The 18,647-nt window shown below is 36.1% G+C and overlaps 1 protein-coding gene across 7 annotated transcripts in view; it reads right to left on the minus strand.

The window, feature by feature from the left end:
• The window catches only part of LOC117182184, a 175,142-nt gene that overhangs the window by 67,806 nt on the left and 88,689 nt on the right, over positions 1 to 18,647 (minus strand). For 6 of the 7 annotated variants that reach the window (XM_033375244.1, XM_033375246.1, XM_033375240.1 and 3 more), the window contains exon 7: positions 2,016 to 3,253. In XM_033375244.1, coding sequence (XP_033231135.1) covers positions 2,016 to 3,253 — 1,238 coding nt within the window. The remainder of the gene's footprint in view (positions 1 to 2,015; positions 3,254 to 18,647) is intronic. The other variant, XM_033375242.1, reaches the window with a different exon arrangement.

An 18,647-nucleotide genomic window follows, 5' to 3' on the forward strand; every position in this document is an offset into this window, starting at 1 on the left:
AGCAGAAAAAATATTTACGTATTTTTTGAACGGCCCCCAACATGATACACAATACAAGCAGTAAAGAGGAAACAATACATTTTTTCTTGACTCAGGCTAGTGGTATTACAAAAAAATCTCAAGATTTTTTCTTACTTGATAAAAGCTCTGCAACTTTGACAGCTGTATTTAATACTAAATTAACAATTAAAAACAAATTTACAACTCCTAATGTCGCTATAAACTGCCTGCAACATTTTATCCATTTTTGAGGTAAAACATATTTGGTGTTTCTCTGTGATATATTTACTTTAATTTGATTACATTCTCATGTATGAGAGTGTAAGAGAATTGTATTTACGATCCATAATTTATTATTAAAAGGACTTACCTAACTCAAGATAATAGTTAATATGTTTCTATATCCAAAAAATATGTATTATTAGTTTTCCCAAATACTTTTTAGGAGATGGTGAGATCATTCAATTCAACTTAAATATTTGTTGAAAAGACACTTGAAATGAAAATAAGACATTATTGTGGATCCAAGACAAATAGGGTAGATTGGACAATAGAAAATATATTTAGATTGCATGAAACCATATAAAAAAGTTGCTATTTATAGTTAGAATCACTTCATTATTAAAAATTTTTTTGTTCAGAATTGCAGCCTGCCCAGCGCAACGTTTATAAGAGTGACGAGATTCGGTTAATCGGGTTTAGTAGTATTCTATCTAAGCACCATCCGTACAAAAACGTGCTAGAAAATATAAATGACTATTCTGTTTTATTCTGTGAATTTTTTTGATTGAATAACCCTTTCAGGGAAAAATAAAAAATACTAAGAACACAGGTCGACCAAGAATAAAAATCAAACTGCCACTTTTGTCTAGGAAATAAATTCTATACTTTGAGAATATATTGGAATACAAGCTTTCGCAGTAAAAGATAGTAAGCATGCACATTTTCAGGATTTTCGATTTTTCTTCAAAATGGTTTCTCAAACAAGAAAGTCACATAACAAAAAGTAGGTTATTTTTTTATAGGTCTAAAACTTTTGTACTGATTGCTGCTTATATTAAAAGGGATAAACATTCATGTTGTGTGAAGCTAAACACTGATATTCAAGCGAAATTACGGGAATTCAAAAGAATTGAAGAAATTTTAAGAAAGTTTATGGGAATTCGAGCGAATAAAAGGGACATTAAGAGAATTGAAAGAAATTCAAGTTAATTTAAGAAAATTTGAGTAAATTGAAGCAAATTATGTATTTTATTTATCAAACAATCTATATTCACTTATGGAGTTATTTGTGTCAGAAAAAAATGTCGACTCAAAAACCTATAAACAAATTGCAGTGTATACAAAAAATAAAGGTTTTAGCATTTCGTTGACCAGTGTAATTGGTTTGTTTTTAATAGAATGCTTATCGGCTAACACATATGTAGCATTTTTATAATGCTACTGGTGCTGAATTCAAAGAGGATTGGCCGAATGCACGAGCGTCCTTGAAATGTGAGAGTTTTTACTTGAATGAATAAAAAGGCTAATCACAATTAAGAGATAAATGTGACTCTGGATTTTCAAGTATGATTATGCATTTGGTGTGCACGTAATTTTTAAGCCAAAATGTAAAAATGCAAATTTATTATTCATTCAAGAATACATCTTCATCAGGTAATTGAAATATAGTGCATAAACAATACTGATACTTAACGGATGTGCATGCTGATCTACCGGAAATAGGAATAATAATGTTAATCATAACATGCCTCCATTTATAAATACAAATTGAAATAATTACTGTGCTTCTAGAATAATTATAATTGATTAGCTGAGCACAATACATTTATTGTGACGTATTATTAAGCAACATCCGTTTTTATTTATATCTTACTTGAATTTCATAAAAAAGTGGCAATCGAAGGTTTTGACGGGTTTTGTGGAAGGGAGTATAAAAAAGCACATAAATATTTACATAAATCATTTCGATGATTTAGTGCCAAAGGAGAAGCTGATCTTTCGCCTAAGTCTACCTTTTTTCTTCGTCGAACTGCTGTCGCCGCTCTCTTCGCTGATTGGTAACTTGAGGTGGCCCAGTTTCTTCTCTAGGTCTGAGTTGAGGTTGAAATTTGGTTCGTTCGAAGTCATGTGGGATTCAGTAATGCTAGAAGACGTTTGAGGTTCTGGAGAAGGGGGTGGAAGAGCACTAGTTCGCGTCTTGTAGCAGACAATACAAATGCGCTCCTTAGGTTCGTTGATGAACGTACAATGTTCGCACGCCCATTCTTCTGCCATATTACTCGAAGGTATATTCATATCAGGGAATGTGACCTTGTTCGGGCGGACTAATTCTCTTATGTTTTCGACATCCTTATTATTAACGTCTGGATTCTGTGTTTGTGGTACCATTTTCTCTGGAGTGGGTGGTTGTGAAATTTTGTCTTGAGCAGTCTTGTTTTCTTGTGTTCCTAATCTCGAAATATTTTCCTTTATCCCGTGTTTCTCTTGGCTGCACAATTTTAAAACGTTTTCCTGGGCTAGTTTATTTTCCGGAGTACGAGTTGTGACACTAGCATCTGGTAAAGCTTTATCGTCCGGTGTTCGCGATCTATGAAGCCTGTCCTGGCCCGATTGAGACTCCGGAGTCCGAGACCTTCGGCATCTTTCTCGACTAATACGATTTTCTGGAGTTTGAGAACTACGAAGTTCTCTTTTTAAACCAATATTGTTTTCTCTTGTGCTTATCTTTGAATTTATCATCTCGCGATCAACAGAAAGAGTCCTTCGCATTGATCGCGATTTTCGTGGATCTAAACGACTTTCTAGTTCATCTAAGTTAGGTTGCTGTTCTCTTCGAGTGGCTTCTCTTCGCTCTTCAGCATTGATATCTGCTCTTCTTAAACTTCTTGTACTTCTTGTAAGGGACGCTCTGTCGTTGCGATCCTCTGAAGTACTTGCAATCTTTGTTCGTCGTCTACTAAAACTTGACCTCCGTTCAGATCTATCATCATCTGTACTGATACCTCTTTGATCCTGTGGAAAAGCATTCCGAAGCCTAGTGGATTCTCTTGGATTGCTGGAAGATTCATCCTCTTGGGCAGAAGGTGACTGTCTAAATCTTGGTGAATCTTCGTGGGCATACCTCTGATTTAAAGCGAGCGATCTTCTTGTATCTTCCAAGTTTCTGGAGGAAGCCCAGTTGTGTTTTGATAGATTGTCTGACAATCCATCGCCAAGATTGTTGATTCGGTCTTCGGATCTCCAGCCACTGCTGAAAACATGGAGGATTATTCTTTTACGATGCTGAATTCACTTAAAATAATAATTAACGAAAATATAAATTTAGGTCCAAATATAAAAGAAGTAGAAGTTTTACACATACATAAAAACAGGTTTTGCACATACATACACGTGACTTTTTTTCAGCGATCAAAAAATATCTAAAGTAACATCAATGGCAGCTGATCGATGTAAGATCGATCATCGTTAGCGGCAGATGTTTTCTGATCATCTCATTGTAATAATTATTCAGGGTAGTGAATTATGCAAAATAGAGTCACGAGCAGAGTTTTTCGCGTTGCACTTTGCAGAATTGAGCCATGTTTATTATGGAATTGAGAGTTAGAGTATGGTAATGCAAGATACGTAACTTTAATTTGAAATGAGGTTTGCTCTATTATCGCTTTTTACTGAGGCCTACTCTGGCTTTTAAGGTGGTTCCTCATACTTGATATTTAGCTCATGTATTTACAAGTGAAAACTTTTCTACCACAATCATGAATTGTTTGATGTGATATATTAACCACATAACCTTCATGGGTAAATACAATCCCTGAAAGTTTGATGTCATATTTTCACCACACAATCTAAAGGACTAAATACAATTCCTCTCAGAGTTTTTTAAATGGCCTTGCTATTTTCTTTCTTTTTTAATTAATCGAAAATATCACAGATAATAATTCTAGCGCACCATGTGCGCATGGCACAGGCACGCTGTGCATATTTTCGCGCACGATGTGCGTTTAGATCAGCAAGCATATGTATCGTCCATAGAGGCGCATATGCCAGGCATGTCGTGTAACACACGTGAATGGGCACATGACACAAGCACTCAGTGCGCGTGCGAAGACGGTCTTAAAATTGTTTATTTGTAATAAAAGTAAGTACAAAAAAGATTGAATTGGAAAGTTTTATTTTAGAAATGGAAAATTATGACATATTTATCAGGGTAACGGAACAAATTACTGAGAGGGATTCAATTGTCTGAGGTCGAAGATAAAGGTTTTCCATTGTTAGGTTAAGTTTTGCTTTTACCAACACAAAAATCAGGTGTATACAATTTTAAGTTACTTGATATCAAATTTTTCGTCGACAAATGGTTCCCCTTGCGTAATTCGTTCAGTTACCCTATTAAATATGTCATAATTTTCTATTTCTGAAATAAAAGTTCCAAATTAAATCTTTTTCGTACTTTATTTTATTATAAATAAATAATGTCAAGACTCTCTTCGTACGCGCATAGGATACTTCCCTATTTTATATTCATGTGTCTAATGCAAGATCAATATAAATCACCGTCGACTTTGTATATTGAACGAAAGCGTCAAACCACCGAACTGGCATTACGTTAAAGTTGTCAGACTTTAGAGAAGAAGCACTATAGTATAAAGGCCGCCAGTGATGGCAATGTGGCCGCCATTAGCTACTGCGCTTAGGTTACGGTCGTGCTTACCTTGTCCGCGATTGGCGCTGAATTCAAAATGAGTATTAAAAAGAATTCTTTTTATTAAATAAATGTTGTAATAACACAAAGTAATGTTCTTAACTCTGTTCTTTGTGTGTGTATTTATAACTTCCTTCATAATGCACGCATGTATCTTTCGGTTAGTTCGGAATCTCGATACGGGTGATTGTACACATGCTGACATTGGCGACGCATTGTGCACGCACAAAAGGCTCATCCACAGAATGCTCTTATATCTGGGATGATGCATTTTATGCGCCTGGGAAGGAACAAACGCCGCCGTGAGTGTACCCATAGTGAACGGAATATCGGTGCTCTCCGTTTCTGAATGACACAGCAGGAGGTCGAGTGTGCTATTTTTTGAACGAAACTGGAATGCAGGGGTTAGCTGTTTAATAGGCTTTATTCGGTTCATTACATAATGACAGGACGATTAAAAAAAGATAGAAGAAAATCATTTAATTCGTTCAATTTCTTCTGAGAGTTTTGGTAATTTTGCATTCACTTTAAGATTAGACTCATTATTGACAATATTGACTGATTTTCCTAATCTTTTTTTAATATTCTTGTAAATTATGTCAGGAAAGTGATTCAGACAATTAAAATGTTATTGAGCATTTTTTCCCTTTATTTCCGAGATTCTAACTATTTATTTTCAGGCATTTTTTTTATTTTGTTGAACTTTTTGTTTCACATATTTGCACCGCACCAATTAAGAATGTTAAAATTTAATTTATATATTTTACACATCAAAAGCTGAATTTTTTCTTTTAATTTACGTTTTTCAAAACTCCTTATCACTGAAACTGAAAAATGAATATCTTTCAATCTGTAGGTTATATAATACGTGGACTCCCTGCAGCCATTAGCATGTGCACTGAATAAGTTGAATGTCACTGGAGTTTAATTCCGTGTAAATTTTATAATTCCTGTGCAGGATAATATATTGAAACCATTGCAAAACGAGAATTACAACTGTATAATCATTAAATTTATGAATAAATTCTTGCATCAATTATTATATATTAGAATATTATTTAATTTTAATTTCTTTCATTTTTTATCCATCAGCATTGTCCTATTAAAATTTATCATTTCATGCTTGTCATTGGAAACAATTAATTCTTTAAAATTTTAATCTGCCCTACTGAAAATTCCTATATAACTTCCTATATAGGAACCTAAATAGGATCCTAAATAGGATTATACATAGGATCCTATATGTTTCACCTATATGTGCTTATATAGGACACTCCCTAGTAAGGTACGCACTGGTACCTAACTAATGGTACCTAATGGTATGTATGTCTCTAGGTACTCTTGGACGACCAAAAAAACTTTTGCGCAGCCGTAGGTGCCATAGAATACTACTGCGCATCTGGATATGGTCCCATACAGAAACATATACAGGATCCTATATGGGAACCTATATAGGATTCTATATAGGAACCTATATAGGATGCTTTATAGGATCCTATGTCATTTTATATGGGTAGCACCTATTAGTGAAACATATAGGTTCCTATATAGGAACCTATATAGGAATTTTGCAGTTGAGTACTTATTCCACTCAGTTGAATTCAACTCTCATTCAACTCTATTCACTCAACATTTTGACGTATGTGGAATCGCAGATTTAAAGCAACGCGCACAGGTGACCGATGAAAAATGTGGCCAAACGATTACATTCTCATTGTTTTAATCTGCAAATGACAGATACGCAATTCAAACCGTCTTACTTTCTATTGGTTATTTTTTCCTGGTTTGTTTCAAATAAAACTGCTTGCTTCAAAATGAATGTGAATTTTTTCCAGGCGGGGACAGATCCATAGAATTTTAATAATAAATGTTACAATTATAAGATTATACGATGGAACAAACCCGAAAAAATTAAGGTTCATGTTTAGATTTAGCACGCAAACCTGCAAAGGATATCGCATTTTTGTTATTTTTTCACGTACAAATCTATATGATATGAGAAAGACCTTCAATTTCCCTAGAATTACCTAAGCTGAGGGAAACGAAAAGGCACACTAGAAAATTTATGTGTACAAGTTAAGTGTCTATAAGTCGCGGCACTTAAGAATATAGCATCCTTCTGTCTATTTTCGCCTATAGGGGTATTATCAAAACGTCTAGAATATCCCTAGGTTTTTCCCTATTTTATGCATCTAGCGGAAAACTGAGACGTTTGCGAGAAATGCTGAGGTCAGATTTGGATTCAGCGGCTTAAAATCCATAAGGGTACCCTAGTCACTTGTTTCGTGCAGGCACATTTTTGTAATGCCCTGTGTGATCAGAAAATCCCTAGGCTTTTCCCTACTTTTCGCATCTAGGGAGAAAATGGTAAAAGCTCAAAAAATTTAGTGTTTAAATTTATATTAAGAGCGCAAACGGCAGAGGAAACAGCATGTTTCTTATTTTTTGTTTAATAAGTCAGTATAATATGCGCAAGACCTTTAATTTCCGAATATTTATCCTAACTAGAGTAAACGGTAAGCACACTGGAGAATTTTTGTGTATGAATTTGATCTTTAAGAGTCACAACACATAAGAATATGACACCAACCTACCGATAGAAATCTCTGAGCATTCTTTAGCGAAATCGCCTGGCTCATTTGAAACTATAAGCCGAGTTAATTTGAAACGATTTAGTCTCTGAGATAGTCTGGGAGATTTGGGTCCTTTTCAACGTCCTTTTAGTGGTCCTTTTAAGAGTGTTGCGGCGGTAATATAATGTTCCTTTTGTATTCGTCACGTACCAGGCAGACAGAGTTATTTACAGTAGTTGGTCGTCGCTAATCCGACTCTCCCTTTTTAAACTTCTCTTCAAATTATTTAAACTTTCTTTTTTTAATTAATGAATTTTCTCATTATACTTATTTATAATTATAACTTATATACTAATATACAATTTTCTAGTTGGATTAAAAAATGTTGTCTTTTTAGGCGTATCTCATTCTATTTACGGGAAACGTATTCATTCCAATTTTAAGCATTTAAAAAAATTAGATATCTGACATCATCGAAACCCGTAGATTCCGAATCGGCTTGTTATTTATGATCGTATTTCTGTTTCAATTTCGGAAAGGACATTTTAAAGCCTCTAAAACATTTAAAAGAACTACCTGGACCTTTAAATATATCTACTTGAGTGCCTGCGGAGAATTTCTCTGAGCTTCTCTGACCCTAGAGGATCTTTAAAATATACTCAGAGATTTCTATCGGTAGGGCAGTACGTTTATTCTTCTGTATAATGGTATTATAAAAATAATATCCATAATATCCCTAGGTTTCCCCCTATTTTCTTCATCTAGGGGAAAACTGATATGTGTAGAAGAAATTCTGAGGCCTGATTTGGATTTAGTAGCTCACAATCCATAAGGGTAGCCTAGTCACTTGTCTCGTGCAGATAACTTTTTTTGTGGGCCTGTGTTATTAATTATACAATATGAAGATCGGGTAAGGCATGGCAGCATGGAGAATAGACATAATGAGACCCAACTAGTGGAACTGAAAATGATGAAAATGGATTCTTCGTTAAAATTCCCTATAAAAGTTCACGGAATAATCGCAATAGTTTTTTTGGCAACGGTAAAAAGTTAAAAAAAATAGAGTACGTATAATGGCTGTTGACTGCTACTTACAGGCGAAGCGTTTGAAGTGTAGCAGTCAACAGGCGTTATACGTCTTATATTTTTTTAAACTTTTTACTGTTTCAGAAAAAACTATAGCGATTATTCGGTGGCCTTTTATAGGGAATTTTAACGTAGAATCGGACTTTCAACAATTTAGAAGTTGATTTTGCTGTTTTTTCGAGTTTTTAAAAAGGGAACCGAATGGGGACCCAATGGGGTCTTTGCGGGTAAATTGTAGAGGCATCATGCGGTTCCTACGGTCCGCCAGGGTACGCACACACACATGTGTAAAATCACACTTACTTTTAGTTCAAAACTTCCTGAGCGTGGCGTTCCAACCGCACTTGAAAAAAATATGGCCGCCGATGTGAACGCGAGTGAAATATAAATAATGATTGAACAATTAATAGTTTGTGAATAAAGGCCAGGTTGTTCAAATTATAAATCGCTGTATAAAAAAGAAAGTTTCCAATAAGTGTGGTTTTAAGTGTTAATAGTGTTAACAGTTTGTGAATAAAGGCCAGGTTGTTAAAATTAAAAATCGTTGTATAAAAGCGAAAGTTCCCAATAAGTGTGGTTTTAAGTGTTTAGTGTACAATACTTTCAGAGTGGTGTAAGTTGTATGTTTATTGTTTTTGTTGCGAACGCGTCGAATACCTTTCGCACGCGTAGTGTTGGTAAAAGTAATTTGATATTTTCATAAACATATTACCTACCTCTTCCATGGCGAATAATTTTTATTCCACAAACATTTCACAAAATCCTGTCTGATTATTAATTATTTTATTTGTTCAAGCGACCTGTTAAAACAAAACAATGGAGGCGGCCATATTTTTTTAAAGTGTGGTTGGCACGCCACGCTCGGAAAGTTTTGAACTATACGTAAGTGTGATTTTACACAGGTCTATGTGCGTACTACTGGCAACAGAAAAGTGACCGCTTTTGGTGAAGTCCATGCATTACAGATTGGTCTCCTTATATCTATTCTCCATGCATGACAGGCAGTCAGTCTACCCCCGGGTTCCAGTATCTTTGAAAAAATAACACGCTCGTGTCCCGCGTGGAAAAGGTTCAATGGGTGAACCATGGCTTAACAGTGGGATAAGCTTGAGGTGAGCGTGGGGTAAGCGTGGCTCAAGATTGGATCAATGTTCACTCACGGTCGTCCCATGGTTAGAAATAATGGGTCCAGCATGGCTAATGGCCCCTCTGGCATGCTTTGCCCACGGTCGAACGTCAATAGGTTGAAATTAATCTTTGGCAAAATTTTCGAATATGGAAACAATCTACTAATTTTTCCCCACTTTTTAGAAAGGATTGATGAATAAATATTTTCTTATAGTGGACTTTGCGCAATTCTTTTAAGACCCGTCCGAAAGAAGTTTGCATGTCTCAAGCATGGCACGGCACTTGAAAAGATCTGGCTAAAGCATGGATCACGGCTGAATACTAGCATGGCGCAAGTCTTGTTCTTTTCCGTTTCCCATGCGGAGGACACGCTAAACACAAATGAATATTCTTAAGGACATGTAAGTGCCAGAGAAAGTTAGCCTGTGTCAAAAATAAAAATATTAGGTTTTCCAATAGTCTACACGTCTCTGAATGGTAAGTTCACTGTCTAGATGCACCGGTTCGCGCACCAGGTAGCTTCGCACATATACTAGAAGAACTTTTTTCAAAATTTAAATTGTTTTAACAGCCAAAATAACTAAAAATTTTGAGTTAAAGATCCCGGTCTTTTGGCTGGAGCAACATGTAGTTTAATACGTATTCTACGAGAAGTTTAAAAAAATTAAAATTTTGTGAATAACGAAACCAATTCCAAATGGTGAGTCGACGACCCAGGTTCATCGTGTCGCGCGCCAAGTAGCTTAGGGCGTATTATACGAAAAAATTTTTAAAAATTTTATTTTTCCAGCAACAAAAATAACTACCAACAGTGAGCCGATGATCCACGTAGACCGGGTGGTGCACTAGGTGGCTTAGCACGTATTGTACAAGAACTTTTTCAAAATTTAAGTTGTTCCCATAACAAAAATAACTTGCAATGGTAAGCCGACCATCTGCGTGGACCAGATCGCGCATCAGGTAATTTAACACGTATTCTACAAAAAAATTTCAAGATTTAAATTGCTCCAATAAAAAATATAACTTCTAATAGTAAGCCGACGATCCATGTGTACCGGACCGCGCAACAGGTAGCTTAGCATCCCAGATAACAGTTATGCTGTAGCATGTCAGCATCAGGCCTTCTTGACACTCAATACATGTACAAAGTCAACAGATCGCAAACATACCGTGCATTTTATCTTGTGATCGCATAGTACCTGCAGCCAGACTGCAGGATCTGCCTAGAATTTTAGCCCAGATGTTATTAATATTATTATTTGTTGATGATAACTATTTAAATTATTCAGTATAAATTTCTTTACTCTTTTTCCCCATCAAAATTATAAAATTTACAATTTTATCTTCCTTGTACGTTTGAAGAAGATAAAATTGTGAATAATATGCAATTTAATATCAATAACAATTGCACGAACCCCAGGAAGAATGTGCAATAACGTAATAACTTTATGATGGTGAGAATATTACAAATTGCCCTCTTGTATTCTGCCTTCTGTTACGTGATTGGTTTCTAACTGGACGCGGGCCTCTCCGCCCGGTGTTGGCCGGTTCGGGAGACTGTTGTACAAATTGCGGGCCTGCGATGCGTTGTGCGTGTTTTGTTTCTTTGTTTTTTAATTGTATTTATAGTGTGCGAGAAAAACGCCGTATAGTGGGCGTGTGATCACCATCATGCAAGGGATTACTCCATCGTGAAAGCAGAAATTATAGATGAATGAAATTGTGGTGAGTACATTTTTGATTATAACCTTACTCTTTGTCTCGGCCCGTTTTTTCTTTTCTTTTTTAACGTTATTCTCATTAGAGAGGGTGTCATATTTATGTAAAATTGCCCCCTCCCCGTTTTTGCTAAATATACACGTTTTGTGATTCCTGTGTTCGTTCGTGTGTCTGTAGATTTTTGGAAGTTAGCACGATAACTTTCGAAAAACTTGACAGATTAGATTGGCTTTTCGCATAATTTTTTATTATTTTAAATAGCAATTTTTCTGCACACTGACAGCAAAGTGCCGGCAGGCTCTGTAGATCAGCGATTCCCAAACTAGTGCTGCCGGCCGATGAGGCTGCCGTCGGCAGGGGGATGCCACCCCGGGCCGGGCAGCTAGGTAGGCTCCGGGGCAGACTCCCCGCTGCGAGCAGAAGGCTACTTTCCTCGACTTTCGTGTATCTACCACGAATGACCCTTTCATTGTTATGAACTTGCAATAGCTGAAATTATAAAGACTTAGCTCAATTAAATTTTAATTGGCTGAATGAATTTCGTGATATAATTTAAAGAAAATGAAAACAAAGTTTTTGAAAATCGGTTAATATCCAAACAAATAAATGAAATATTTACAAATCTTGTGAATGCAACAAAAGTGCGATAACTCTTGAAGTTATTATACGATCTTCTTCTACCTTTTTTTAACGTTTATTTGATAATCTAACAAATCTAACGGAACTTATTAAAATTCTATTGATTAATATTTAACCAATTTTTCATTTTTCTCAACCGGCTCTAATTTTCTAACAATGAAAAGTTCAGCGAAGCAAGCAACCGAGCACGAACGACTAGCGTCCAGTGTCTCACTTGGGTTCCAGTATTGTGAAAAAATTTGAGGGTGGGGCCCCTGCCGCTCCCCAGAAAGTGCATAAAAAGTTTGGGAATCGCTGCTGTAGACAGATCAGCAAGCCATGTCGACAATCCTTTAGACAGCTTCGGGTGCATATGTTGCTCATTCGCGTGGTCAGGCCCTTCCGGCATGGCATGCTGGAATCCTGCCGTTAGCATAACTGCAGAGGGCAAGCACGATGGTACGACATATGCTAATGGCAGGATGCGAGCATGCCGTGTCGGCAGAGCCAGGCGGCGTAATGAGCAACATATGCACACGCATCTGTGTTAAGGTCGACCAACGAGGCCTGCTGATCTAGCTGCAGAGCCTGCCGGCACTGTGTAGGGAAATTTCTATCTGAGACACGTATTCAAAAAGAACATTTTCAATATTTAAATTGTTACAATAGACACAATAACTATCAGGTGGCATAAATACTAGAAGTAAACAACAAATAACTACGCAAATGAAATTTTGAATGACCTAGTGTGCCATCCGGTTCACCCGGATCGTCGGCTCACCATTCGTAGTTATTTTGGCAGTTGGCACAATTTTAATTCTTAAAAATGTCTCGTATAATACGTATTAAATTACCTGATGTTCGATCCGGTACACCCGGATCTTCGACTCACAATTTCTAGTAATTTTGGATGTTGTAACAATTTAAAGTTGCATAAATTTCTGGTAGAATACGTGATAAGCTATTTTGTGCGCGACCCGGTGCACTCGTCTAGTGAACTTATCATTTAGATTTCCATTTTTAACGCAGGTTAATTTTCTCTAAAACTTGCATGTTATTAAGAATATTAATTTGTGTTTAGCGTGATCCATGCAAACCCCTTTCACGCGGGTTCTTAAATAAAATTTTCCAAGTCTAATAAAAAAATATATTTATTTACTAATCCTTTCTGAAAATGAGGAAAATTTAGTAGATTTTGTCCATCTTCGAAAATTGTTCCAAAGTTCAATTTCAACCAAATCGTGACATGTGTGCTATCAACTTGGTAAGTAAAAGATACCATCCGCTCATAAGTTAGTTGTGTCTGCCGAGTTCATTGTGCCCATTTTGCGCTTTATTTTCTGTCAATAAAATTTTGTTCGTTGCCAAATTCAATCCGAGTATGGTTAACATAAATCCATTCAATTAAATAATTAACATCTCACATTTAAACTACACTTATGTACGTATTCGGGCAACGTTTTTTCATAATTATACTCACTGTTACCGCTCAAACACATATAATTTCTCGATATTTAAAAAATTTCTTCCCAAAACTATTTGTATGGGATTCTAAAGCTTCCGCACTTTACCATTTAAGATAGAACCTTGTAGTTTGCACACTTCGTTAAATTGTGTCTTTTTACTCAGCAGTCATTTTTTCTACGATAGCAGCAAATGTTACGTTGCAGAAGCTGCTAAGATTAACTTATATTACAGAAAATTCTATGTACTAAAATATCGAACGTTGCAGGGTCACCAACTAAAATTCGGAACTGCTCACATGGGCCTATTTGCTACTTATTACCGCAGTATAATTTTTGCTAGCGTATGTAACAGAAATTGCAACGCCCGACAACCAATTATAGAAGCGTCCACTGTATGGAAAGCTAATATAATTTCATTTTAAATTTATTTTCATGAAAATGTGTTCATTAACCACATTGAAAAAATTAAAAATTAAGTTTTGTCAAAAGATGAAGTAATTAGCTCCAGCCAATTTTACCGTATTTAAAGTTTTTAGCTCGGCAAATTGTTGTGTCGACGTTACCGTTTGTACAAGAAATCAGGTAAAACTAGTTTTAACTATTAAAAACGCAAAGATTGGTCATATCGCGAACCCCTTTTCCAGGACCCTATTTGAAAAGAACTTTTTAACGACTGGTCCCTGAAGAGTGATTGGTGACATCGCGGACCCCTGTTGGTCCCTCTTAAAAACACCTTTTAGCGACTGGTCACAGAAGAGTGATTAGTCAATCTTCGGGTTTTTACAAAAGGACTGGTTTACTTTGCATTTTGACTAGTTAAAACTAGTTTTGACAAATCATCGTAGTAATTTCGCGTTCTATCTAGTTAAAACTAGTTTTAACTGATTCCCAATATAAACGGTAACATAAATAAGGAAGTTCATGTTTTGATAATATTTATTGCTACTTTAGAAAAATAGTACAATATTTAGCGCATTTTTTAAAGGGAGTCTTGAAAAAGACGTTAGAGATGTGACGGATCACTCTTCTGTGACCAGATAACAAACTACAAAACTAAAATACGGCAAAAATGCCGCTCTACAAAATTAAAATACGACAAATTTGACCAGTCACTGACACGAGTGTTTTTTAAACGGATCCTTATTAAAGCGGTTTAAGTCGTGATATATCACTCTTCTGTGACCAATCACCGACAAGTATTATTTGAAAGGAGAGCTGAAAAAGGTTTGGAGATATGACCAATCACTCTTCTGTAACCAGATAATGGACTACAAAATTAAAATTCGGCAATAAATGCCGTACTACAAAAATGAACTATGGCAAAAAATTCCGTATCTGTATACACTACGTTTTCAAAAACGGTCCATACGATTTTTTCATTTTTGTGGATTGAAAATGATCGTGAGACATGACCAAAGTTTAAACAAAAGAAAACCAGGAGGCGCAAGCACCGTTGAGTTGAGCTTAGTTGAGACCCGCCGTGGAAGACCGGCGATTCTCGATTTTAGTTTTGGTTCATAATTTTTGAAATAAAAGCTCATTACTTGAGTATTGTTTTTCTAAACCAGTAATATACAATTTTTCGAAATGTAGAATTTGGCGATACATACATTAAATCGGTTAGCAGCTCGGCAGTAGCGCTTCGGCTTGATAGCCGAATTGTTGCTATGGTTCGATCATTAACCACTTTTCACGTTTTTCGCAATTTTTTTGTTGCTGTAAATGTTATCAATTGTTTTCATAATGTTCACCAATTATATTCAAAAGTAGAAGCATGTTAGGTGTTATTTCAACGAAAAATTGTTTTTTTAATCAGAGTTTTCAAAAAGAACAGTGACTCATCAAAGGAACATTTGCTTTTTGGAATAGAATATGATATTGTTTCCAACGTTTTTCATGTAAGTAAATACAAATAGATCATAAAATTAGAAATGATATTTAATTATGTTTGACTTATTCTCAGTATACTTTAACAGTGGCGTACAATTCCCCATCAATCAGAACTATTAAGTAATTACGAAACTAATTAAGTTGTCAATGCGGGAGTACGTGCGCGCGTTGGTCATTTGGACCGCCGCGCCACCGGTTTTGTATATATTAAAATACGTTGTAAAACTCGTTCACTGTTATGATTTTTCGCAAATTGTTTCGGCAGGCTATTCTCAGTTAAGGTATTAATTTATATTTTTAGGCACGTTTCAGAGATTCGTGCATGGTGCGCCTTTATTACGAGATTGCAAATACGACATCGGTCTAATTGACCGTCACGCGCCTACTAAGGTTAGTCCTTTTTTTTCGTTTGATGCAAAGCAAACAAAGCAAACGTCTCAAACAATTAAAAAATATAAAATAATCACACAAATCGACTTCAGAAAAGCACAAGTTGTACTTCCAACCCTATTTAAATATTCAACAACCCCTAAGACTACTCCTAATATTTTATCTGGACAGACACGCAGATTCTTGACGTAAAAGCCTTAAGAAAATCAATAATTTGAGATGATCACTCAAATCACCTTCACAAAACTCCAAGTTATATTCCCAACTCCAGAACAAGATTCAAAAACCCCTAAGGCCCTCTTGTTTTTACCTGAACGGATCCACAGAGCCTCCACGTAAATTTCTCAAAAAATTGGAAAATTTTAAATAATCACCCATATCACTTTTAGAAAAGCTCAAAGTATATTCCTGATACCATAATAATAGTCAGCAACCCCGACGACCACCCTTAATTTTTCATCTGAACAGATTCAAAGGGTCTTCACGTAAAAGTCTCAACAACAAATCTTAATGTTTTATCTGAATAGATCCGAAGAGCGACGAGTAGATTCCTGAATTAAATATTTATTTTGCGGTGATCAAAATCTACAATATTATTGTAAACATTATTTTCGTCCAATAAAATATAAAGTTGATGTATTATCTATACTATTTAAGCATAATTATTAAGATGTTTCTCATGATCTTGCTTTCGGTCAAAATGACCATCGCGCGACTACTAACGTAATTCTAGCAAGCGCGCTTACTCCCGGGTCCAGAAACCTCGTATAAACTTCTGGCTTTAAATATAATTCGTGAAAATTATGAAAACAATTAATAATATTGAGAGAAAATAAATTTGTTTGCGAAAAACATGACAAAGTAAAAAAATCTAGTTTTGCTGGTTTGACAATTTATCTCAAAATTTTGGGTGACGCGATTCGTTTTAAAAATTATTATAAAAATAACTTTAAAAGATTAATGCAGGAATTTATATTAATAAACATTTTAATGAATAGAAAATAAAATAAACAAAAGTGTAGATAGCGAGAATCAAACACGCACTCTTCTGGCTATGACGAAGAAGTGCTACTACCTGACCTACCGGACGATTTAAGGTATGTTTCGCGAAACTTCATCTGGATTGTGGCAGTTATTTGAAAGTTGATTTTCTAGAAAACAGCGAGCAATTGCATATTACTTCTTTGGAAAATTAATATTCGGTCAATAAGCTTTCATTAAAAAAATTAATCGAAACTACATTGACAATTGCTGATTTCCCCGTATAACTGACGAGCATAGCAATTTCTGCTACCCTAGTAAAAATTGCTGTGGCATAAATAAGTTCCTTGTTAGATTAATTTTTTTTGAGGAACGGATTTTGAGAACTAAGAGATGGTTCACTTTCGAGCCGCACAAAGTTTATCTTCCATACTCTTTAGACTGCGCTCCTTTAAGGCCCTTTATCAGAATGGCAATCGGGTCCGAATTTTGTGGCCTGAAGAGGAAATAGAATTTTTCTTATTTTTTGCATTATAAGCCAGTACAACATCCACAAGAGCTTGAATTTCTCTATATTTATCCTAGCTAGGAAAAACGGTAAGCACACTAGGACATTTTTGTGGATGAATTTGGTCTTTACGATTCCAAACACATAAGAATATGAAAGCAGTATGTTTATTCTTCCGTATACTGGTATTATCAAAATAATACCCAGATTATCCCTAGGGTTTCCCCTATTTCCTGCATCTAGGGGAAAACTGAGACGTGCAGGAGAAATTCTAAGACCAAATTTGGATTCATCAGTTTAAAATCCACAAGATTAACGCAGCCACTTCTCTCGGGCTGACAAGTTTTTTGTATTTCCTGTGTGACTAGAAAATCTCTAGGCTTTTCCCCTACTTTTTGCTTCTAGGCAAAAACTGGAACATGTAGAGCAAATTCTAAGGCTACATTCGAATTCAGCGGCCCAAAAGCCATAAAGGTGGTCTAGTCCAGCGATTCCCAAACTAGTGCCGCCGGCCGATGAGGCTGCCGCCGGCAGGGAGATGCCACCCCGGGCTGGGCAGCTAGGCAGGTTTCCCGCTGCGACCAGAAGGCTACTTTCCTCGACTTTCGTGTACCTACCACGAATGACCCTTTCATTGTTATGAACTTGCAATAATTGAAATTATAAAGACTTAGCTCAATTAAATTTTAATTTACTAAATCAATTTCGTAATATAATTTAAAGAAAATGAAAACAAAGTTTTTGAAAATCGGTTAATATCCGAACTAATAAATGAAATATTTACAAATCTTGTGAATGCATCAAAAGTGCGATAACTCTTGAAGTTATTATCCGATCTTCTTCTACCTTTTTTTAACGTTTATTTGATAATCTAACAAATCTAAAGGAACTTACTAAAATTCTATTGACTAATATATAACCAACTTTTCATTTTTCTCAACCGGCTCTAATTCTCTAACAACGAAAAGGTCAGCGAAGCAAGCAACCGAGCACGAACGACTAGCGTCCCGTGTCTCACTTGGGTTCCAGTATTATGAAAAAATTGAGGATGGGGCCTCTGCCGCTCCCCAGAAAGTGCATAAAAAGTTTGGGAATCTCTGGTCTAGTCCAGCGATTCCCAAACTGCTACCAAGGCAGGATCCCCGCTGTGAGCATGGGACTATTATTTTTGACCTAGCATGAATGCCCTTCATTGTCCTGAGATTGAGACCTGTTACAATAACTGAAGTTATGAAGGTATGACACAATTACAGGGTTTGATTGAAAAGTAATGAGCCTTCCCGCGCGGAGCGTCTGCCAAGCGATCAACCGAATCGGCTGGTGGGTGAAAATGATTGGTGGACCTTCCCCTTCCACTAGAAACTGGCCTCAGTTCGCTGGCAACAGCGGTGCAGTCAACATCCCTTCGCGCGTGAAAGCTGTTTTAGAAGTGTGTTAGGATTTTGCAGTGGCGAAAATGCAGCGATCGTTGGAGTCAAAATCATGCTGATCATCTTTTTCGACTCTCGAGGCATCGTCCACAAGGAGTTTGTACCTCCAGGAAGCACTGTAAACGCGGCATTTTACAAAGAAGTGCTCCTTCG

The sequence above is a fragment of the Belonocnema kinseyi genome, chromosome 10 (assembly GCF_010883055.1).
Source record: "Belonocnema kinseyi isolate 2016_QV_RU_SX_M_011 chromosome 10, B_treatae_v1, whole genome shotgun sequence".
In the NCBI taxonomy this organism is placed as follows: Eukaryota; Metazoa; Arthropoda; class Insecta; order Hymenoptera; family Cynipidae; genus Belonocnema; species Belonocnema kinseyi.